We start from the raw sequence: 24,145 nt of genomic DNA, 5'->3' as shown, positions 1-24,145 counted from the left end.
AAATACAAAGTTCTATCACGGAGCAATAGTAACTAAAATGATATTATTCTGGAACAGCTAGAAAAACAGCCCCAACTGAACCCTCACCAATATGAAGATTTTATTGAGGACAGAGGAGGCATTAGATACTTTCTTCATGACAAGGTGACATTGCAGGGAAATAATGGCACCAGTAAATAGCGCTGAAGTTATCATTACCCATATTGGAAAAAATGAAATTTGGTTCTATCCACAGAATAATAAAAAATCTTTCCAAACTACCAAAACCTTAAATGTGAAAGGCAAATGATTAAATGTTTAGAGAATAATACAGCAATTACTTTTATGGACTTGGAAAGTTAATCATTTCTTAAATAAGATAAGATAATGACAATCCAAAAATGAGAAGTGATTATTTCAACCTCTTTAAAAATAACATGATAATATTTTAATAACCAGAATATATAACAAGCTCCTTCAACTGAACAACATGACTTTTTAAATGGGCAAAGAACTTAAGTAGACATTTCTCCAGAAAAAATATTCATACAGCCAACAAGCACTTGAACAGATGCCCAGTTAAGGAAATGCAAATCAAAATTACAATGAGATCCTACCAGATACGCCTTAGGATAGCTACTATGAAAAAAAGGGAAATAACAAATGATGATGTGGAGAAACTGGAACCCTTGTGCACTATTGGTGGAAATGTGAAATAGTGCAGCTTCTATGGGAAACAGTATGGCATTTCCTCAAAATATTAAAAATAGAATTATCCTATGATCTAATAATTCCACTTTTGGATATATTCCCATGAGAAATGAAAGCAAGGACTCAAACACATATTTGTACATGCATGTTCATAGCAGCATTATTCACAATAGCCAAAAGGTGGGCATAAACCAAATGTCCATTGACTGATAAAGAGATAAATAAAAGATGGTATATACATTCAGCCTTTACAAGAAAGGAAATTCCGATACATGCTACAACATGGATGAACTTTGAAGACATTATGGTGAGTGAAATAAGACAATCACAAAAGAACAAAAAGAAGTATGACTCTACTTATCCCAAATGTCCAGAACAGTAACTGGCACAGAGTACGTGTTTAATAAATATTTGTTAAATAAATGAATGAATGAATCAGTATGTTCACAACAGCCTCACAAAATAGATATTCATGGAAATTTTGTCCACATGCCAATTACCAGACTTTTCCAAATTTTCCTTAATATGCAGAGTTTTTAATAAGTGTATGGGAATCCACACCCAGTAAATGGTCTACTGATGACTTTCACCTACGCTAAATCACAATGAAGTACAAACAGATGTAATATTTCCTTTTTGGTTTGCTTCAAATTGTGCAGGGTCAGGAAATAAGTTAATGTCCTTCCAAACCCCCACAAGGCGTAACAGCAGTCGGGGGTGTGTCCCTAATTGCCAAAATGGAGAGGAAATGACAACTATGCCTAGATGTAAGTATCAACAAAATATGATGCATGTCAGCCCAGATGGAAGTCAACTTCCCATCAGAAACAGGGGGCAAGAAGGAGAAAAAAACTGGTGGCTGAAGGACCATGTTGGGAGGAATAACGATTCCAGTTCTGTTCTCTACTTATGTGGAAAGAATTGTGAAAATATATAAAAGCTGAAAAAGTCTCGGGAAACATCAAAATCTGCCTTGGCATGATAGCCCAATACCATGACACCAGATTTTTACTGTGTGGTGGACTGGTGAGTTTTATCTTCTAAGGCTGAAAGTGAAGAATGAGTCATTTGCAATTTTAAAATGTAATAAGGAACCTGAAATTGCTCCACCCAGACCCATTTCACAGATAACCACCAACCTGAGGGCACCTGCCCTCCTACAGCAATGAGCCCAGCAGAGTTAGTTACTAATTAGGAAAAATCATCCAATTATGCTAAACTGCTGAGGCCAGCAAGCCTTGTTTTACTTCATGTAGGCAGAATTTCATCCAGAAGCCACTTGAGAATTGTCTATAAAAAGGCAAACAAACACTTGAGACGAGAAAGCAGTCCATTCTGGCTTCCACACACACAGCTCTGCAACACGCTTGCCCTGATACCATGTCTCTTCAGCTTCCCAGCGGTCCCAGGAGAGCCTGTCCCCGTTCGACCACAGGATCGCTCAGGCTCTCCACGGGAGCAGCCGGCTTTGGGGCTGGCAATGCTTGTAGCATGCCTGGAATCGGAAGCAGCTTCTCGTGTGCTTTCGGGGGCAGCTCATCGGGAGGAGTTGCAGGAGGAAGCAGTCCCTGTGCTGGCTTTACTGTGAACGAGGGGGGCCTCCTATCCGGCAATGAGAAGGTGACCATGCAGAACCTCAACGACCGCCTGGCCTCCTACCTGGAGAATGTACGAGCTCTGGAGGAGGCCAACTCAGACCTAGAGCAGAAGATCAAGGGCTGGTATGAGAAATACGGGCCTGGTTCTTGCCGGGGTCTTGATCACGATTATAGTAGATATTTCCCAGTAATCGATGATCTTAAAAATCAGGTAAGAAATTACACGTCATCACATTTGTATGTTCTTTTATTTCTAAATGTTCTTTTCACCAAATGCTAAAAACATTTACCATCCCTACTTCTAATTTCTCAAAGGGAAGTTCAGTTTCGCTTTGGAAATAAGCATTAAGTAGATTCAGGTGGTTAACCTCATGCTAAAAATATCACTGACCAATAACTATATTAATTTTTATTATTTCCATTTCCTAATCTAAAAAAAACCCCACTTTTTATTGTTTATTGGTTGTAATAAATTGCCTTTAAAAAGTCAAACTTCCCATTTCTAGATCATCATTTCCACCACCAGCAAGGCTAATGCTGTTCTACAGATCGATAATGCCAGGCTGACAGCTGATGATTTCAGGCTCAAGTAAGTAGACTCTCAGAGCGAAAAGAATTCATGGCGATTAATGCGAAGCATTAAGTTGGGTTTACTTTCTGACCCCTCCATTAAATATCACCAATTCTTATTCCAACACTACAAATAGACTTGGATTTAAAATGAACAAAATATTGTTACTTTTTTGTACTTGGGCTATGAACTGCATAAAAGTAGTACCCAGTATTCTTGTTCTGTTTCTGCCAAAGAACTACCTCGAAATAAGGAAAGTAATTGTTATTATACAAACTTTGAAAATGTCTCTTGTGGCCAAATCTGCCGCTTCAAAATTCCAGAACTCTAGCATTTGATCATTGATTGGTGACTCCCTCAGCCATATGACAAACTGGAAATACTTTAACACCCTTGAAGGTACGAAAACGAGCTGGCCCTTCACCAGAGTGTTGAGAGTGACGTCAACGGGCTGCGCAGAGTTCTGGATGAAATAACATTGTGCAGAACGGACCTGGAGATTCAGTATGAAACCCTGAGCGAGGAGATGACTTACCTCAAAAAGAATCACAAGGAGGTAGGAGCCGACGGTCTGTGTACATTTTGCTATCCCTCTGTAGATGCTAGCATCTGACAAGAGATAACATACTTGACGTCTTAAATTAGAAATTGGTCTTTAGAAATGGTGAAGCATTTGTACAGATTCATTGGTGCTGCCCCACGTTTCCCACAGGAAAAACAAGAGCAGTGTTTGGTTAGGTAATTATAGCTAAGTTGAAGTGGCCCATTTAGGAGATTACATCTAATTAGATACCATAAATACGCTTTAAGGACATCCTAAGAAAACTAAATGTAAATATCTATTTAGAAATTCAGCAGTGGCAGATTTAAAGCCCTTAAACATTTACTTCATGCATGCATTAAGTACAGATACTGAATACATATTCTTCAAAGGTACGGCCATAAAAATGAGACTGAAATTAAGTTGTTGTGTCAAAATTTACACCTGCAGATAAATAGTATGCTTCTAAAACGGTCAGCATTAGAAGCTGGATTTGAAACTGGATGCTCCAGCACTACTCCAGACACAGCTCTGGGATTATTTTCAGAATCGCTGTTTTCGGAGCAAATCTTTGTGCTTTGAAAATGAATTTGGTATTTTTGAACAGTCAAAAGACTTCTGTAGTCAAGCCAAATACTTAAAGCAAGAGATCAAGCTAAGAATGCTACCTGATAAGTCGTGAGGCTATCTTGTAAACACAACTACTTAAAGAAGAACATTTATATGGCTATACAGGTTCAAGTATGGTTATAGCCCATGGTAGTTATACTCAATACATTTTTGATGAATTGGATGCAACTGATTTTTTTTTAACGCCTCACTTACAGGCAAACCCACATGCGTCGTTTTTGTCTTTTTCTTTTTTCTACTTAAACTGGAGAAGTTTTCACTAAATCCTCAGAATAACCACATCTGGAGACAGAGTAGCTACAGGGACCAACAGGGAAGAAACTACCTGAGGGCCTTGGGGCAGGGATGAAAGAAAGCCTCATTTTCGCCTTCAGGACCAATCCAGGGCCAGGGACATGGGAGGGGGAGAGTCTCTGCAGCAGAGGCATCAGCTGATCAGCGCCACCCACAATCTCAGCTGATTCACGGGTCCCAGCAGCACACACCTCAGGTGGAATAATATGTAGACGTCAACTACAAACTGATTTCAGCTTCTATGATGGTGATGCTAATCATAGTAACTAGCAGTTATTTAGCATTTATATGCCAGGTTGTATGCTTGTCCTATTACTCATAGTAATTTCACATAAAATCCAAAAACAATCCAAGAAGGATTTTCTTTAGCCTCAGTTTTCAGATAAGAAAACCGAAACTTGAACAAGTTAAGCATCTTTCCCAAGTTCATCAGGACACAAAAAGAACCAGAATTCACTGAGATGCATCTGATATCAAAGACCATTACACTATAATGTCCCTACATAAGCTAAATAACTTAATAGGCAGCTAGAATTCTTTAGAGGGTGGTGTTCTTCTTTTACTAATTATAAATAAATAAATGTTTATAATTATAAATAATTGTAAATGTGTAAACATAAATATTTATTTCCAATCATTTAGAATGCTCAGACCCCACCCTTCCACCAGGCTCCTGCTGCATTCAGGATACAGCTGAGCCAAGAATACACCAGAGCTGGTCTGTAAGTGGAATGGAGACCAGTCCACCAAAGTGCAGTCATTTCAGCTATAAATGAATAGAATATGAGATTATGGAAAATTCATTTTAAATATCTTAAGGACTTTCATTTGGAAAAGGAATTAAGATATTTTCCGTGCAGCAGATGAATCAGGATTATAAAAGCAGGCGATTGCTCCACCATAAGGAAGAGCTCTGGAGCAATTAAAGCTCTTCCAGGTGACACAGGCCACTTCATGAGACGGGAAATAACAAAATGTTGCGGGGGTGCGGGTAACTACACAGCCAGGGAGGTGGAAACAGTTGAACTCTAAGAAGCCTTCCAAGGCTAAGCTTCCAGACTCTCTCTGTGGCCCCTGCATACCTGAGCTGAGAACTCTTCTGCCTCCAGGAAATGCAAGTTCTGCAGTGCGCGGCCGGAGGCAACGTGAACGTGGAGATGAACGCGGCGCCCGGGGTGGACCTCACGGTTCTGCTGAACAACATGCGCGCTGAGTACGAAGACCTGGCAGAGCAGAACCGCAGGGACGCGGAGGCCTGGTTCAACGAAAAGGTGAGTCTTGTCCATAAAACAACCCCGCTGCATCTTAGTGATGTTCACGAAGCTAAGATTTGCTCCCTCGCTTCTACCTTTTCAGAGCGCTTCACTGCAGCAGCAGATCTCCGAGGATGTTGGAGCCACAACCTCAGCCCGGAATGAGCTGACTGAGATGAAGCGCAACCTCCAAACCCTAGAAATTGAACTTCAGTCTCTCTTAGCCACGGTATGAAAAGGACTGTTTTTATACCATTATTACCGTCTCCTAGGCTACCATTTTAAATACTGTACATGCCAGTTGGTTGTAAAGCCCTTTAACCATGTTGAGAATATATCCATATGTATTTTTATGTAATTAACTTAAAACATAAAGGAAGAATAGATTTTATATAGAACAGCTAAAATAGCAACATCAACGACTTATGCTCATTCTACCAAAATGAAAGACTTGCTCATTTTTTAGTGTCATAGAGTTTTCTCAGTTAAGTGTGAAATCTTAAATATTCATAGGAAAAATTAACAAGAGGAGAAAGTCATATGGTCAAAGCAAATTTCTGCATATCTGTATGTCTGTCTCAGTTCCTTTATTGTTTCTGGACAGAAACACTCCCTGGAGTGCTCCCTGACCGAGACCGAAGGCAACTACTGCGCGCAGCTCGCCCAGATCCAGGCTCAGATCGGCGCCCTGGAAGAGCAGCTGCACCAGGTCAGAACCGAGACCGAGGGCCAGAAGCTCGAGTACGAGCAGCTCCTCGACATCAAGGTGCACCTGGAGAAAGAGATTGAGACCTACTGCCTCCTCATCGGTGGAGATGATGGGTAGGTAAAATAATTTACAGGGAAGGTGTAATGAAATCTGTTTGAACATAAATTCTCTCTGAATCACTGTCTGTCCTGATGTTTTAAAAAATATGTGTTCACAGCACTTGCAAGTCTGGAGGTTACAGGTCTAAAGATTATGGATCTGGAAATGTGGGAAATCAAGTCAAAGGTAATTAAAATGAAATTGTGTTTTTATGCTACAGTACTTCATTTTCAATGCATAGCTTGATTGTTTTCATATTCCCCCAGTTTAGTGAGGACACATATAGTAAAGATTTGTAGTAGATATCAATCTGTGATGGATGTCTAACTTCAATGATATATGCTAATTTTAAACAAAGTATAAATTCACCATGTTTTCAGCTAACCAAGAAATCAAAATTCACTAAAAATAAGACTAAGTATTTGTGCTTACTTTATTGTCCATCTTATATAAAAATTATATCATTCTTTTAATTGATATAATTCCTTATTCATCTTTTTTCAGTTTTTTATTGTAGCAAAATACACAGACCATAAAATTTACTATCTTAACCATTTTAAGTGTACAGTTTGGTGGCATTAAGTACATTCATAGTTATGCAACCATCACCACCATCCATCTCTAGAACTTTTTCATCTTGCAAAACTGAAACTCTATACCTACTAATAGCTCCCCACTCCCTCCTCCCCTAGTCCCTGGCAACCACCATTCTACTTTCTCTTTCTATGAATTTGACTACTTTAGGTACCTCATATAAGTGGAATCATACAATATTTATATTTTTGTGACTGACTTATTTCATTTAGCATAATATCCTCAAGATTCATCCACATTGTAGTATGTGTCAGATTTTCCTTCCTTTTTAAGGCTGAATAATATTCCATTGTGTGTATGTACCATATTTTTTTATCCATTCATCCATTGATGCACACTTGGGTTGCTTCCACATTTTAGCTATCTTACTCACCTTTTCCAACTCTCTAAAATCTCCTTTTAAATCTAATTTTTTAGATCTGGCCAAAGCCATAGTGGTTAAGAAAGTTCTTGAGGAAGTAGACCAACGCAGCAAAATACTTACCACCAGGCTCCACTCCCTGGAAGAGAAATCTCAAATCAATTAATCTGAGACACAAGAACGAGAATATGCTAAATAGTCTCCAAGAAGAGAAAGCATTATATATCTGTCTAGGAAAACGAGCAAGTCTAAGAAAAATGTCTGTCCTGTTGTCTTTCTTTTACTGAAATATAATCTCTATCTGGGCAATCAGTGGTGGAATATTTCCATTCATCTAGAAGAATGGCACATATAAATATGATGACCCATTTGATTACCCTACAGAAAATGTTGTCAATTCTTCGTATTCAATAAACCTTCTTCCTTTAGCAAGTTATCACTGTTGGTACTGTCTTATCTTTAAAATATCCACGTCTATGGTACAGATGCATGAACACCTAACAACTTATGATTTTTATGAAAACTTTAAAATAATTAACAGATTCCCCCTAGTTTTTCATGAAACTTTCCTAATAATTCAAAATGAGATAAATTCAGAAGAAATAAAAATACTTCCACTTATATCCCCAACCTGCCATAATTTGTCATAATGACAAGCGTATTCCCATTAGGAATAGCTAAAATGTATACCTTTCATGTTCATCTGTGAAATAATAGTACTTCTCTCAAGTGGTTATTGTGAAGATTAAACAAGCAATTATAAAGTACACTTATGGAGTAAGCACAGAATAAATCTGATTCTTATTTTTTAATACTTGATATTTACAATGATTAATTTTCAAATCTCATTTCCCTTTTGAATATACATTTAACCAATATTCCAAATGTAAGGGAAATTAAAGCAAAAGTTCCGATTTGGGATTCAAATTCTATTAACAGAATTATTTTGCAGATGACATGATATTGTACATAAAAAACCCTAAAGAATCTATTCCAAAACTACTAGATCTAATATCTGAATTCAGTAAAGTTCTGGGATACAAAATTAATACACAGAAATCTGTTGCATTCCTATATAATAATGATAAACTAGCAGAAAGAGAAATCAGGAAAACAGTTCCATAAAACACTTGTATTACAAAGTACAGTCGATGTTTATAACTCTCTTGATCAACAGATTCATTGCTAATAAAGGAAAATAAATTACATGAACTGAAAACATAATTTCCTCAATTCAAATATTACCCCTAGATACTTGTTACACTCTCAAACTTCTATAGGTGTATGATCCATGTTGTAATCCAGCCACAAAAATTTGATTTCAGGCTTTATCTGAAAAATACTAAGCAGAAAAGATAATCAGATCCTTCAAGGGCACTAGTATTATCCTTGAATTATTTGTATTGTCTTCTTTTAATGAACCTTAGCCAGAGACCAAAATGCTTAACTATGGTCCCCCACCAGGTTACGTGAAATAAAAACACAATCTTAGAGAAATTTCTGCTTAGACAAAATATCTTGTAATTGTTTAAAGCAATCAATACCACTTTTCCCACCTATCATCAAAATCTACCTTATTAGAAGGATGCTTCCAAATGTAAACATTTGTCAAAATTTGTAGACCTATACACCTAAAAAGGGTAAATTTTAATATATGCATGTAAATTACACCTAGTGGTGTGCAGACACTAACTTAAACTTCTATTATCTCACCAGAACCTGTTATGTACATCTCTTCCCATCTCTTCCCAGGGCCGTGTTGTATTCCATTTTATAAATGAACCACAACTTACACATCCACTCTGCTGTTGACAGGCACTTGGGTTGTATCTAGTTTCATATTGTGATGAGTAATGGTGCAATAAAACATTTGTATACATTTCATTGACTGAAAAACCAAAGGTAATGTTTTAGATTAAAAACACGTATCAGATCAGAGTTGGTCAGTGAGATCATAAAAAGTCATGACTGAGATGAGTCAGGTGTCTCCTGCTCCTTATCTACTCTGGAAGCTTTGAAAGGGAGGGGAGCTTACTTTACACATTTTCACCATCTCCCCACGATGCTGCAAAGCCCATGCCTTGCACCAGCTTGGTACCCAATCACTGTTCCATTAATAAGTTTTTGCAGACTGACAGTCTTGGCCTGAAAGGAGAGCCTGGGCCCCTGAGACATACCCATATTTCTCTGATGGCAGAGGAGGAAAGGAGAGGGGCAGAGATGGGTCCCTGAGGAGAGAAAGGGGGTATAATATAAAGCCCACTGGAAGCACCGAGGCCCTCTGCCCCCTGTCCTCCAAAGTGAGGGACCTGGGATGTCCCACCAAGGGCCAGTCTCCCATCTAAGATGAAGTACTTGTTATCTGCAGCAGATAGAAAGTTGATCAGCTTTGGTGAAGGAAAAATTGTATTAAAAGCAAATGAAAGTGATTAAGATGTGTGCTTGTAGCATAAAAAAAGAGAAGTAGGCTATAAAAAAATAACACTGGGAAATATCAACATTTAAGGAATAGGTGGAGAAATAAAAGTTGAAGAACAGTAAATAGGAACAGTAACAAAGGTAAAAAGGAGAATCAGGAGATGGTATGGGAGACTGTTTTGGCTGATTCTCCTATTAGAAACAACTAAAAATGCTGGGTAAAATCCTTTTATAATCTTTGTAAAAGTATTGACAAGGTGGTAGTAACTTAAAGAAAATTCAGATCAAATGCACTATGAAGGAGGGAATCCAGGAAGGTAAGCAGAAGCTGAGGCAGGCTTGGCTTGGAGGCACTCGCTGAAGCAGTGAACTGAGGCTTCAGTTTTTATGGCCCCACAGAGTACGCAGGACCAGAGATAAAGCAGAGCACCTGCCTACGGTGGGAAGAGTAAGCAGAGAGCCTCCCCTACAGGTGTGGGCCCCAAAGGGTCATGCATTGGGTGTAGATATGACTTAGAAATGAATTCACCCCGCTGCCAGCGACTCCAAGGGAAGTTTCCTTTCTCAACCATTGGCATAAGGAGAGGAGGGAAAAAATACCCTTGAGAATATATTTAGTTACAAGCCAAACTTCAGACAGGTTTGTAACCAACATTCACATTATCTGGCTGATCCAATAATGGATCAATCAAGCTGACAATTCAGTTTACGAGGATCCCGGTATACACTGGTACACTCCCAGTGACCTACTGAACATATACTACAATGTTGGGAAGAGAGTCTATCTTAAATGTTCTCACTGTAAAAAAGATACAGTAACTATGTGATGGGAAGGAGATGGCAGCTACTAGCGTGGTCATCATTTTGCAATTTGTAAATGTATTAAATCAACATGTTGTACAGATACCTTTAACTTACATAGTGTTATGTGTCAGTTACAACTCCATAAAGCTGGGAAAAAAGAAAAAGAATAAAACTCAGGATGGTGATGACATCTGAGCAGGAATAGGCAGGGAGACACGGTAGGGAGAATAGCAGGGTCTCTAAGGTATGGGCATATTTCATGTTATTCTTTAAACTACACAGACAATTTTTTAATCTTTTGCATGCAAGATACTTTACAACAAAAAAAAATTTTAAATAGATGCCAGAAATGATGCCAGGATTTTTAAGTGAACATAGCTAGAAAATGACGATGCTATTGGGAGAAGTAGCAAACTGCAGGGGAACGTCAGTGCCATGGAAAAATGATATTTTTTAAGAGTAGAGCTGACACATGACCCAGTAACTGCTGTGCTAGGAATTTACCTGAAGAAAACAAAATCTCTGATTTGAAAAAATATACACACCCCTATGTTTATTGCTGCCTTATTTACAATAGCCAAGATATGGAAGCAACCAAAGCATCCGTCAGTACATGGTGTAGTACATATACACAATGGAATATTATTCAGCCATAAAAAGAAAGAAATCCTGCCATTTTCAACAACATGAATGGACCTAGAGAGTATTATGCTCAGTGAAATAAGCCAGGCAGAGAAAGGTAAACATCATATGATCTCACTTATTTGTGGAATATAAAAATAAAATAAAATAAAATGAACTAAACAGCAGTGGACTCAGACTCTGAGAAGTGACTGGTGGTTACCATGGGGGAGGGGCGAGCTGGGTGGGTGAAGACGGTGGGGGAATAAAAGGGCACAAAGTTCTCATCGTAATATAAGTTGTTCGCAGGTATGGTAAGTACAGCATGGAGAACACAGCCAATGATTCTGTAACATCCTCCAATGTGGGCAGACAGTAACTGCTCTAGTTGGGGTGAGGGTTTAATAATGTGTGTAACTGCTGAACCACTGTGTTGTATATTTGAAACCCATATAATATTGCATATCAACTACACTTCAATAAAAAAAATTTTTTCATTGTTAAATGATAATTTTTTTAAACAGAAAGATGGTGAGTTGAGTTTGGAACATGGGCATTGAGGTGAGGACAAGTGAACGCATTTCTTAAAGGAAGAGAAAAAGCCAGAGCAGGAGACGAGGTTTTGGATTCCACAGGAGGGAGGTAACACTAGAGGCGCAAAATTAGATGCAAATGAAGAGCTCTTCCAAAAGTAAAGAGCAGAGGTCTGAGAAATACACTGAGCAGTGGAGAAGGTGCCCTTAAGCCTGCTTCCTCTGGAAACCTCAGAAAACCAGGAGGAGGCAGAGGGAGTAATGAAGCCAAGAAAGAGTATCATGAGCTTCCCAGAACAAACAATGCTGCCTTGATAAATGTGAATATAAAAGTTACTCCCTGCCAAACAGAAAGCACTTTTTTATTTCATGCCACTGCAGTTCTGTGCCACTGTTCCCATTCATTAAATAACAATAATCAATAATTTTCTCAGTAAAAAGACTCTTGTTCAGTAATACTACTTCATTTGGAAAGCATTCTTGAAATGTAATGAAAATTATGTCATAGAAAGAATACAGCTCTCCAGGAATATTTTCAGAATTTCTACTTATCTTCTGCCATCACCACCTCATTCCTGCCCGGTTCACTGGAGAGCTCGTTCACAGCAACTCTGAGAATTTTCTGATGTTTACATTGATATCTTCCCAGATAAAGTCTTGCTTCCTGAGGAAACCAAATCTTATAAAATTGCATCTGTCCTTTCTCAGGTATCCTCTCATATCCACACAGATGTGTACAGGCCATCAAACTGCCCAAAGGGTGATTTATATTCAGTTATAAGAATAATCCAAGTGGAAGGAGGGAGATGTTATTGAAACTGTTATGTAATAGTCTTAACCTTATCTGCAAACTTCTCTGATTTGTTCTTTTAAAACACATATCGCCATGCCACTTGGAGAATGCTAACAAATATTAGCTGTATTTGTAACTGGTGCTTTCATACGTTTTATGTGGAATAACTCCAACTAGGTCCCATTTCTCTTCTAATCTTCATAGAGGAAGGTAGATAGGTCAGTGCGAGCAAAGGCAATACTATTATCCATTGATTTGGTCCAAAAAAATCAAGTAAGTGCCCACTACAGTCCTAGGACCAGGATCTATGGGAATCCAGACAAATCCACTCCTGCTTTCATGGACCTTAATACTTAAAGAGGGAGAGAGAGTGAAGTGAAGAAATGAGAGCATTGGATGCTGCTGCTGGCCTTAGAGATGATAAATAAATTGGTAGTCTGTGGGCTGTATTAAAATTATACCACAACTGAGTGATGACACAGACAAGCCAATGCTGATGAAAGAACACTTTTATTACCTGTATTTCCCAAGAAGGGAAGGCATGTCACAGCACATGGGGCCACATGGGGAGTCCCAGTGTGGGTCCAGAAGCTGAAAGGAGTGAGGGGAAAGGTTTCTGCAGGAAAGGAAAGGCAGGGCTGAGTAAACAACTTAGAATTTGCTAGTTTGAGTAATTCCTTCCACTGGGCTTTGGGTGGAAGGGGTGGTCTCTAGTTGCCTGGTATCTGGCCCTGGGACGATTTATGGCAGGAGAAATGCTGGTTTGATGTGTGAAAGTTAGATAAGCAAATAGTTGAAGCTATAGTCTCCTGGTTGGTTGGTTGGCATTTGAAAGAGCATGCTCCCAGCTGAGCCCTTAGCAATCTCTAAGAATTGGCTACTCCAGGGCTAACAAGCTAGGATGTCAAAACATCAGAAAATACAGAAAATAAAAAGCAGGATGAATGTGGGAGCAGGGTGAATCTTTTAGATGAAGTGGTCATCGGAGACTTTTCAAAGGATGACATTTGAGCTGAGGCCTAAATGGATGAGAAGGAGCCAATCATGAGATGCCAGACAGGCAGCTACTGCACAGACCCTAACACGGGCCAGAGAGAGGTGAGTGTATTCCAGAAACAGAAGTATGGCTATGTGGCTGGAACAGTGAGCAGAGGAGCAAAGTTCAAATGAGGCCGTGGAGGAAACTGGACTTCATTCAAAGGTCAGTAGGAAGCCATAGAAGGTTCAGACCTGAGAATGCCATGATTCTAAAATATCACTCAGGTTGCTACCCATGGAGAATAGGTTCTAGGAAGATGTTTGCAGAAACCATGAGAGATGGTGGAGTGCGGGCTGGTGGCTGTGAAGACTCCTTCTCATTCTGGGCAGTCCTCCCAGAACACCACTCCCCAGCACCTTGGCCACTATCCTCAACTCCATCTATGTCATAATTTGGCAGATGGTAAGCTCTTGAGAGCAGGGGCTATTTCTATCATCTCTGAATCCTTAGCACCAGGCCCAGAACCAAACTCTGAGCTGAATGAAAGAATGATGTGACTCAGATTTGTACTAAAACAGTTTGACTCTACACCTAAGGCCTAAAAGGGATTTAAATAATTAGTCATTGAAACTGTTAAGCCCAAAATAAACTGGAATCACTCCACCCTGTACCATACTTAGTATAATAAATATCCAAAGGCCTCTATTAGAATGAGTGCAAGAGAATCAGATCATCAGTTTGAATTGGGGGCGGGGGGGAGTTAACAATAGTTTTTCATGGACAATTGAGGCAAAGATTGTGCCCATAATCTGTATTGTAGCAAGAAACTAGTTTACCGCAATGTGGCCAGATTACAATGAATGATAACTGCCTCACTAATGTTGCAAAGCAGTGAGCCTCAACTCTGTTCAATGTATGTAGGTTCCCACTGGGATAAACATGAAAACAGCATTCCAGCCCTCCAGAAAGTCTGATGTGCCCTCCCCCTGCAACAGCTGTGCAGGCCCAGTTGAGAACTGTTACTACAAAAGGTGGCCCGTGAGGCTATGGCAGGTTGTGCCCTGCATTGGGGTGCCCAGCCCACATTCCACTCTGCAAGCTGCGTGCCCAAGACAGGAGGCACCTTTTTCTCATTTGTACAGTTACAGCAAAGACCACAGCAGTGCTGGTACATGTCATCGAAATACCAAACATTTCACAGGACTGATAAGTAGCCATTGCCCAGAATCCCTTAAGTGCCTTCATATACAACCCCCCCAGGTCTTTCTCCACGACCTCCTCCCCGCCAGCCAGTAACTAAACCCACAAAGCACAGCAGGGCCTCTAGGAGCCCCCTCCAGACTTGCCAGCTGCTGGTGTTTATTCTGAATTATCAGTGCCCTTGCCATATGATTGTTAAATATTTTGCACATCACACCTGGTTTTATCCATGTTCCTTTGGTTTTGTTTTTTGTTGTCTTATTCGCATCCTTAAAAAGGCCTTAAGGAACAATTTATAGGCCCAGGAATTGTCTGGTGTATAAAACTATGTTCCACAGTTCCAGGTGGTTGGTTTCCTGGCCTCATCTGGCAGGTCAGAACACCGTGGCTTAGACTTTCTCCTCTAATTCATCTCCTTAATGAACAAACTAATAAAAATATACTCTCTAAGACAAGTAGTGATTCTACAGCATCTTACTACGCAGATGGACAGTGACTGTAATGGGGTTTGTGGGGGGGACTTGGTGATGGGAGGAGTTTAGTAAACATAATGTTCCTCAAAAGAAAATATATACGTATATATATATACTCTCTAACTCACTTGTTAGAAAAGGCAGCATTGAAAGGTGGTTAAGAGATCAGGCCCTGAACTGCCTGGATTTAAAATAACTTTTACCTCTTTCTAGCTGTGTGTCCTTGAGAAAGTTATCTAATTCTCTGCCCTTCAATTTCCTTACCTAAAAAATGGGAATAATAATGCAAATACCTCAGAGGGTTGTTTGAAGGATTAAATACCCAATCTGTGTTCTTAGAAAAGTGACTTGTTCATATTAAGCTCTCAATAAACATAGCTAATATGATGAAGAAATAAAAAGGGAAAAATTAAGTTGATATCAGAGAACTTTAAAAACACAGGAGAGTTTAGAGATTGTTGAGTCTATGCCAAGTGTCCTGGAAGGGTAATGAGGCCCCAAGAGATGAAGTGCTTGATTCAGAGTCATTCCTGGTACTCAGAAGGACATCTATTATCTCATCAATAGTGAATGACAATTCTCCCTATTTTGTAAGACTCAGGCAATGAAACTGAGTAAATCAGCCAACAAAAACTAAAGCACTCAGGAAGAAAATGATCTAATTCCAACGCATGTGTTACCAAAATGACAAGTCTAAAAAGAAAACAGAAAAAGCACAGCTCCTGATCCTATCCTTTGTGATGCTTAGGCCCGTGCCAACACGCACAAACATGGTCAAGCGTGGCCAAGATGTTCCTGCCTGGATGGGAGGTACAGCTGACAAGGTTGTTAACATGCTTGAACAAGTGTCTAAGGCAGGAAGTAACTGGAAGCCCTCCAGAAAGGGAAAAGGGACATGACTGCCTTAGCTCATGAGGGCCTTCTACCTGCTTGAAGTAAAAAGGGGTGTATTTATACACAGTACAGAGAGAACATGGCTATGATCTTTTAATTATCTAGAGGATTTAGTAACTTTGAAATATATCTGCAAGTATATAGGTATCAGTGAAGCCTTCTTAACATATATATGCTAGCTTTTCCAATTCTTTAATGCCTACATATAAAACTACACACAGAACCTCTGGCAACTAGCCTTTCCTGCTGTAATTTAATGCTCTACAGTAAGTCATTGATACTCTCAAGTCTCATGATGCTACAATGACTTGGAAGTTATCATCTGAAAAATTAGAAAAGAAACACCTTTTCCTCTCTTCTCTGAAGTCTGTTCCATAGAGGTATATTGGGGGACCTAAAACCATCCTCACATTCCATGATTCACCAGAAGGACTCAGAAGGCTGTTATATTCATGGTTATGGTTTATTACCATGCACAGATACAGATTAAAATGAGCAAATTTAAAAGGCACATAGGGCCAAGTACAGAAGAGACCAGGTACATACTTCCAATTGTCCTTTCACAGTGGAATCATCAAGAATGGTACTTATTTCTCCCAGAAATGATGTGTAACAATGCATCTACAGTACTGCCAATAAGGGAAGCTCATCCAAACCTTGGTGACAAGGGATTTTGGGGGTTCAGTCTTGAAGGCATGTGACACCTTTGTCAGTCAATCTCCAGCCCTTCAGAGGCCAAACTGATACAGTGTAGCTCAAAGACCCCTCCATAAATCACATTGTTAGCATACCTGTCATCTACAAAGACACTCTAATCAGACAGGATGTTCCAAGGATTAGAGGTTATCACTCAGGAGCTGGTAAAGGCTAGACCTTTCAGAATGTGCGGGATCTTCACATCCCAAGCCTACTGAGTGAACCCTTCACTTGCACAACATGGCACAAGGGCTCTCACAGCAAGGTCCAAGGGAGGACAGAGTTCAGCTTCAGCGCAGTCCTCCCCTGCAACCCTTACCCCTGAACTGCCAGGATAGATGAGCACTCCCTGCTCAAGACCTCCATGCTCCTTGGATGTTGTAGCTCTGGGGACGTAGCTCCAGAGGGAAGGGGGTTCCCCACCCGGAGCGAGTTCCCCGTAAATCTGATGAAACAGAATTAAGACAAGGGGAAGGGCAAGTTGGGTTAAAGGAATTTATTTCTCACAGCTTGCTGGGGTTCTCTAGCCAGGCCCCGCATCCTCCATCCCCTCTGGCCTCAGCACCCTCCCCTGCCCACCCCTTCCAGGAAGAACTCCATGAGTGGCATTTTCTCTCCACCCCTTGCCCCAGATCAACCAGAGCCTCTTCCATGGTAAACATCCATTGGTTTGTAAATGGACTAAGGCCAGGCAAGAAATTCTGTAAGCTCTGGGTGAAAACTTCCCTTTACCCCATAGATGTCCAGGCCCTAAAGTCAAGTGCAGTTCAGGATGGAGACCATCTTTCCTTCAAGTGAATTCTCTCTTAGAGACCTTCATTATAGTTAATATCTGTAGATCCCTGCCTATCTGCACATACATGTATCCAAAACCCAAAGGGAGAAGAGTTATGATCCTTGTACAGAAGGCCCCATATCCCCTACATAAAGCAGAAGATAAAAACAATTACTCCTGGGTGTACCTAAATCTCCACGCAGGATCAATGGGGTGTAATAGTGTTTGGACGCTTTATATAAGAGGGATAGATGTGTGCGTGTATGTGTGTGTGTGTGTGTGTGTGTGTGTGTGTGTGAAGAATAATTAAATCCAACAAGCTTAAGAAGATTTACATTCATTGAAACCATATTCCAGGTAACTAAAGCCAAAGTGGGAAATTCAATCAGTATGAATAGACATGTTTCAGATGTATTGGTAAACAATATTTTTCAACCTATTGCTACAATTAGGTTTTTAGGCTTAGAAATATAAAAAGAAAGAAAATGCAAATGGATACTCCCTTAAGGCTGACATAAAAAACTGATCTAACAGACATAAAATTCACTCCTCCCTTCTTTATCACTTCCAATATCAATTTTTCTTAAAGTCTGGAGACAGAACTCAAGAAAACAAACACTGGCATCTGTGGATAAAATGAGAGTTCCTGTGGCCAGGATTCTCACCTGGCCCTAGGTAACTACCTCACTGCACACCTGTGGGCAATACATGGCTGTTGACTCTATATAAAGAGCTCCGCCCAGTGCTCTGGGCGTGACATGGTGGCACGGCTGCAAGGCTGCAGGAGAGCAGAGGCTGGAGTGGTGGCAGCACCGAGGACAGAGGCCCAGAGGACGGCTGTGTGGGACGACTGTGCAGAGAGGCCCAGAGGACGGCTGTGTGGACAGAGGGGTAGAGGCAGAGACCGGCTTGCTGCCTGCAGACTCGCTCTGAGTGAACGGGATTTTAGTGACTGACCTGCCACCTGGAAATAAAGCTGGGTATAACCCTTTCACCCCAAGAACATTTGGCTGTCGATTTCTTTGGTCACATTGAATCCGTAGCGAACTTGCCCGGGGCTAAAACCCATTGGCAAGACAGCATCACAATTAATTGAATGGCAATTATAGTTTATGTTTATAGATCACTTTAGTATTTTAGTATACAGATAGATGACAAAAAAATTGATCTTGACAAAACCCTAGACGATAAGAAGTGTGATGTGACCATGTACAGATCAAGATCCAGATTCAGAGATGTTACCTGTTTTGTCCTTGGTCTCAGAGCAATTAATGACAGTGGAGGAACTGGACTCAGGTCTCCAGCCACCAGTCCCATGCTCTTCCCATGCAACACATGACCCTATGAATGTGGCAAGGATTTAAAAAACCACAGTCCCTTGAAACTTACTCCACAAAAAGAAACTTACTCCACAAAAAGTGATTTTACATAAAATGTTTTTAAAACATATGGGCAGACATAGAAACTAATCGATATAAATTTCTTCAACATGAACCTAACATGTTTAAGTTTAAGCTATTGATCAATGCCAAATACACAGAAAGTAAATTACGTTCACTTTGTTAAGAATTCACTAAAACAAAGACTGAATGCTTCTAGGTTAATGAAACAGTGTGACCGTCAGAATGTCATAGGAAGTTTGGTAGATTCCTTGGTAAGTTTTGCTTAATTATAACTTTCACCAAATGTGTTTCATGTGGAGCATCTGAAATCAAAGTTGATAGAATTCAAGTAAACGGTAAGAAAATGTTACTTGTCAAAAAGGATTAGAATTTTAATTTTTAAAAAACTGCTCTACCACACCTGTCACACACATATATACTCAGGTTCTTTCTTTCCTGAAGAAGTTAAATATTACAAAATTCAAAATAGCCAATATAATTTTTAAACTGCACTAATGGGACAGAATTTAAGGGGGGAACACTGAATTTCATGTATAAGGGATCCTAAAAGCTAGAAGATCCATGTTCTGTACTCATAAACTTCATCTCTTCAAGGTGACACCTGTCAGCCCAGGAGCTCTTCAAGGTTAACGGGTGGTGAGGGACACCCTCGCAAGGACACTCTGAGGGCAACAACCGTGAGGACTGTGCCAGCAGTGAACTGATTCTGATGTAATGAAATGAGTGCTGGGGGGAGTCAAAACAGTTCGGTTCTAAAAGTGGTGCTTGCACCAGTGAATTTTATTATATAAAGGAGAACGTAACTTTTGAGCTTCAGTTTCCTTCTCTGTAAAATTTCCTGACTGCCTCTCACAACACTAATAATTAATTATTGGATATGTACAAGTGAGGTTGAAAACTACAAAAGTCTTATAAAAATGCAAACATGAATAAGAGAAGAAATTAGACAAGAATATGATGTCTTATTTAAAGGAGCAGAAAGTCTTGAATCTCATGAATCATTAGAACAAACTTTTGAAAAAAATGACACTTGATGCAGAGTAGAGACAGTGGTGTAGGCGTAAATATAGGTTTCCGTGTTGATAAATATTCCTGCAGTTAAGGCAGTGTTGTGATGTTAGGGCTGTGATCTACAGGTGTGTTCCCAGGTGAAAAGCATACCTGGAACCTCAGTTACCAGGATATGGTATAAACAGCTGCTGATACGAAAATCAAAATCAATAGAGATTTGGTCCAACCAGAGATTACAACAAATATTATCCAGTAATTGAAGAACTGATGAGCCATGCAGGAAACCTATACTCCTCAACCTCTTTCTAATAAGTAACAGTTTTGCAGGATTTTTTAAAATAAAACTAATGTATGGCAATATGTACATCATCTTGCTTTTTATTTTCTAAGTAACTGCTGCCAGCAATTAAAATCCCAGAACCATCTTTAAGTGGGCAAGGATATAATGGCTATCAAATACATCAATTTATCATCTTAAAAAAAACAGAAGCAATCTTCAGTTCAAAAGGGGGTTGTATTCCAAGAGTGATTCATACATCTTTCTATTTAATGTATTTCACACTTGCCATATGCCAAGTATTACTCCTGGTCCTTTACAAATATAACCTGTTTAATTCTTACAAAACTGATGTGTTCATTTTACAGAAGAGGAAACCAGGGTACAGAGATGCTAAGTAACTTTCTCAGTGTCACACTGCTGGTAAATAGCCATATAACAACTAGGAAGCTAGAAGTGTAAATATGTGGCTCCAGGATTCTTCAGACACCAAGCCATCATGACCAAATAGAATGTGGATCTATTTTCCTACAGAAACAATGTTATAAAGAGTTATAAAATTCCACACTAGCCTCTTTTAACCACATGTAGCTGAGCTGAAATTCTGTAGATCTGTCAACATTCTCTCATGGTTCCCAGCACAGTATTTATCACAGAGTAAGTGCTCAATAAATGTTGGATTTAACATAGAACCGAGAGCCCACTTTTGACATTAACACTCTGAAACAACTTGGAGCACCCAGCAGCAGGAACAGAGGTGTTCTTCTCCTTTCCAGCACTTACCATGTTGATCCTAACAGCGTGGTGGTGGAAAGGTATTTGGGCAACGGGGCCTTACAAAGGTGGCGCAAATCTTTGGAAGCAGAAAACAGATGGAGTCTTGGTTTTAGCAGGAAGGCAGCAGCACAAAACTTCAGCAGCAAAACTGGGGAAAGAATCTGAGTTTCTATTGCTGGGCTGCAGGATACAGCTGCAAGCCTGTGACAGGTGTGAAGTACGTAGTGGGATTCCAAGGTGAGCTTCTAGGAACAAGCTACATGGAAACCGGGTCTCTAACTAGGGCAGCTGTTTGTAAGCAAGGGAAAATGATAAACCAGCCATCCAACACCTGATGTCTACAACTAGGTCAACCATTGCAACAATAAATAGTCTGTTTTGTTTCTCAGTAGGAGAAAATGTAAATCATTTTTCTGATGCTCTCTCAACATTGTGAAAAATACATAAGAGAACATCTGCTGTGATTATACAATATACAATGAAAATTAAATGTAAGTTCTTTAAGATCAGGATTACTAACTTAGCAATTTTATTCCCAATATCGAGCAAAGTGTTTTTTGCAAGATGCTCAATAATAATTGATAAAAGTTCACTTATTAATGGTGTGTCAAATATAAGCTATTAAGACAATAGAATGATAAAATAAATGACAAAGTAGTATAACAGAATGATAAATTACAGTTACATATAGAAAATAATAGAGCAAAAATTCATGTAATAATATATTGAATAATGAATAACAGAATCATAAGTGAATACAGGCAACCCTGCTTTTTGAAGATTCATGTTAGATTACCTCACTTTTGCAAAAGGCCTACCTCAGTGCCTGTTTTTGAAATTTGAAGAGCATTTCACTTTTACAAAAGCATGAAGAGATCTGTATCAAGAAAATAATACAGTAATAAGCATAACAAAATTAGAAGAAAACATTTTAAACCTTAATAAAATGTGGCAAAAATTCACTCCAATACCAAAGGGAATCTGCAACTAGCCAGCCCATGGACTCAAGCTTGGGCTGCACAACCTGATTCGTGTCCTAGCTGCAGTTTGGCCCCATCTGCTGGCTTCTGCCTTGTCTAAAATCAAGAGAGGCTTCTGGAACCAGTGGACTTCCAAAAAGCTGCAGTTCCAAGAATCCGCAGTACGTTTAGTTGGCCTGACTCATCCTCAGTGTCCTAACTCCCCTTCCTAACTGCCACACCCATCCTGCCTGCCCACCTGCCATATCTCCCCTCCTCACCCCAGAAGATGTGAACTTTAGCCACCTTCTTGAAGGCTGGGTGCAGAATGGGAGCCAACAGCCAGTCACTGGGCCTAAATTTCAGTAATGCCACATGGTACCAGGGATTCGCACTATACTTCCTTACATGGCCATCCAAGGGTACTGCACCAGAGGAGAACAATTGCTTTCTAGGACCTTTTCCTCACTAGATATAGTCACACCCTACGTCAGAGCTGTCTCGTTTCTTTTCTCCCTTCCTGGAAAGATCTGGCTTCATAGCTGATATTCCCATGAACTCAGAGAATGGGTTCCCTCCACACTCTGGTAACCATATCAGGTGGGCCCCTGGGTCCTAACCCCATAGCCAAACTTCCCGAGCCTGGTTCAGATCTACCACCTTTATACTCAGACTGGTCTTGTCCTGTGAGCCTTCCCATCTGAGGAAACAGCTCTGCCCCATTTCCTTGGCAGCTCTGTCCTACTGGAGTAAGCCCCATACCCGTTCTCTCCCAGCATGCCCCAGGGTCAGTGCAGGTTGACTGTGCACCTGAGCCTGCTCCAGTCCCTATCCCTGGGATGAGCCTTGGTGGGACTGGTCTGATGGGCACAAAGGTCACTCACAAGGCAATAATAATTGGCCTCACTAATAGAAAGGTCTCCACACATGTTGCCATTGTAGGTAGTATTCTCTTACCATTATTTTAATATTTTCTGCACCCATAGTTATGTCTCCTTTGCCACTTCTAATCTCATATATTTTAAGTCTCTCTCTTCCTTAACCAGGCTCATGAAGAGGTTATCTATTTTACTATCTTTTAAAAGAACCAGTTTTGAGTGTATTTATGTATTTGTTATTTTCTAGCCCAATAACTTCAGCTATCTTTATTAATTTATTTTTCACCTATTTCATTTTGTTTGTTCTTTTTAAAAATTTCTATCTACTAAGCTTCTCCATCTTCAGTCTCTCTCCTTTGATAATGCAACCAGTTGAGACAATAAATCTCCCTCAATACAGTTTTAGCTACAACCCCAAAGTCCAGGCACCGGGCTGTTTCCTTTTCACTACTTTATAGATGGCTTGTAATACCAGTTTTGGTTTCTTTTGGTGCAAGAGTTATTTAGGAAAATGTGTCTTACTTTACAAATTAAAATCGTTCTGTTGTCTTTCTGTTATTTAAGTCTATGGTGCCAAATAAAAATAAATACAGACTTAAATGAGGAGAGACTTTCATTAGAAAGACTATTCCAAAAGGGAGATTGCTCTGATCTCAGAAATCTGCAAGCATGTCAAAATCATACAGTAAAAGGTTTTTCTTGTATAAGGTCAAAGAGGACACAGGCAGAGATAAGCAGAATCTTTGGAGGGGAAGCTAAGCAAACAAGGAGAGATGATCAGTGGAGCCTGGCAGGAAAAGGGTTTCTCTGTGGTCAGCTGATTCCCAGGAGAAGCTAAGGGGCACATTCCGTCTTTGTGTGTGCTTGCTCAAGCTGGAGGGCAAGCAGAGTTCGGGGGTCTGCAGGAAAAAGAGAAGCCTGACTAGAGTTTGGTCAAGATAAAGCAGAGGGTATGGAATTGGCTACTGTGAGCACTTGGTTGATTGTAACTCCAACTGAAGAACATTATCTTGGAAAAATTCATAGGTAGGCATCCTCCTCCTCCGTCAGCTACCCTTCTCAGGCCTTCCCTCAGGAGTCAGTCAAGAAGCACCTTAACTTCCCATCCTCCCATTTGACATGATTTTTCCCAAGTAAGCAGCGCCCTCTAGCCAGTTCTCAAATGCAAGCACTGAAATTTTGCAGCCCACGCACTCCGCAACGAAAATCCCTCCTAAGTATAATATAAAACACTTCCTAATTCTGACCAAGAAGTAATGCCCTTAACCAAATTGCTAAATGCTAGTATTCAAAAGGAACTTGAAAATGATATAG

The 24,145-nt window shown here is 39.9% G+C and overlaps 1 protein-coding gene across 1 annotated transcript; it reads left to right on the top strand.

Moving 5' to 3' along the window:
- Positions 1–1,998: 1,998 nt before the first annotated feature.
- Positions 1,999–7,776, top strand: KRT25 (keratin 25). The gene is made up of 8 exons (XM_036930528.2): positions 1,999–2,499; positions 2,795–2,877; positions 3,259–3,415; positions 5,434–5,595; positions 5,681–5,806; positions 6,182–6,399; positions 6,504–6,571; positions 7,397–7,776. Exons 1-8 carry the CDS (start codon positions 2,071–2,073, stop codon positions 7,504–7,506), a joined length of 1,353 nt encoding a protein of 450 aa, XP_036786423.2. The 5' UTR covers positions 1,999–2,070; the 3' UTR covers positions 7,507–7,776.
- Positions 7,777–24,145: the final 16,369 nt, after the last annotated feature.

The sequence above is a fragment of the Manis pentadactyla genome, chromosome 4 (genome assembly GCF_030020395.1).
Source record: "Manis pentadactyla isolate mManPen7 chromosome 4, mManPen7.hap1, whole genome shotgun sequence".
In the NCBI taxonomy this organism is placed as follows: Eukaryota; Metazoa; Chordata; class Mammalia; order Pholidota; family Manidae; genus Manis; species Manis pentadactyla.
The sequence above is the reverse complement of the archived record's forward strand: the minus strand, read 5'-3'. Positions and strand labels throughout refer to the sequence as shown.

What these genes read in the sequence shown, in the direction of transcription:
- KRT25 (XM_036930528.2), top strand. Translation starts at nt 2,071, where the DNA reads ATGTCTCTTCAGCTTCCCAGCGGTCCCAGGAGAGCCTGTCCCCGTTCG. An exon ending in CTCATCGGTGGAGATGATGG is followed by an intron (nt 6,400 to 6,503) that starts GTAGGTAAAATA and finishes ATGTGTTCACAG; the next exon opens with CACTTGCAAGTCTGGAGGTT. An exon ending in TGTGGGAAATCAAGTCAAAG is followed by an intron (nt 6,572 to 7,396) that starts GTAATTAAAATG and finishes CTAATTTTTTAG; the next exon opens with ATCTGGCCAAAGCCATAGTG.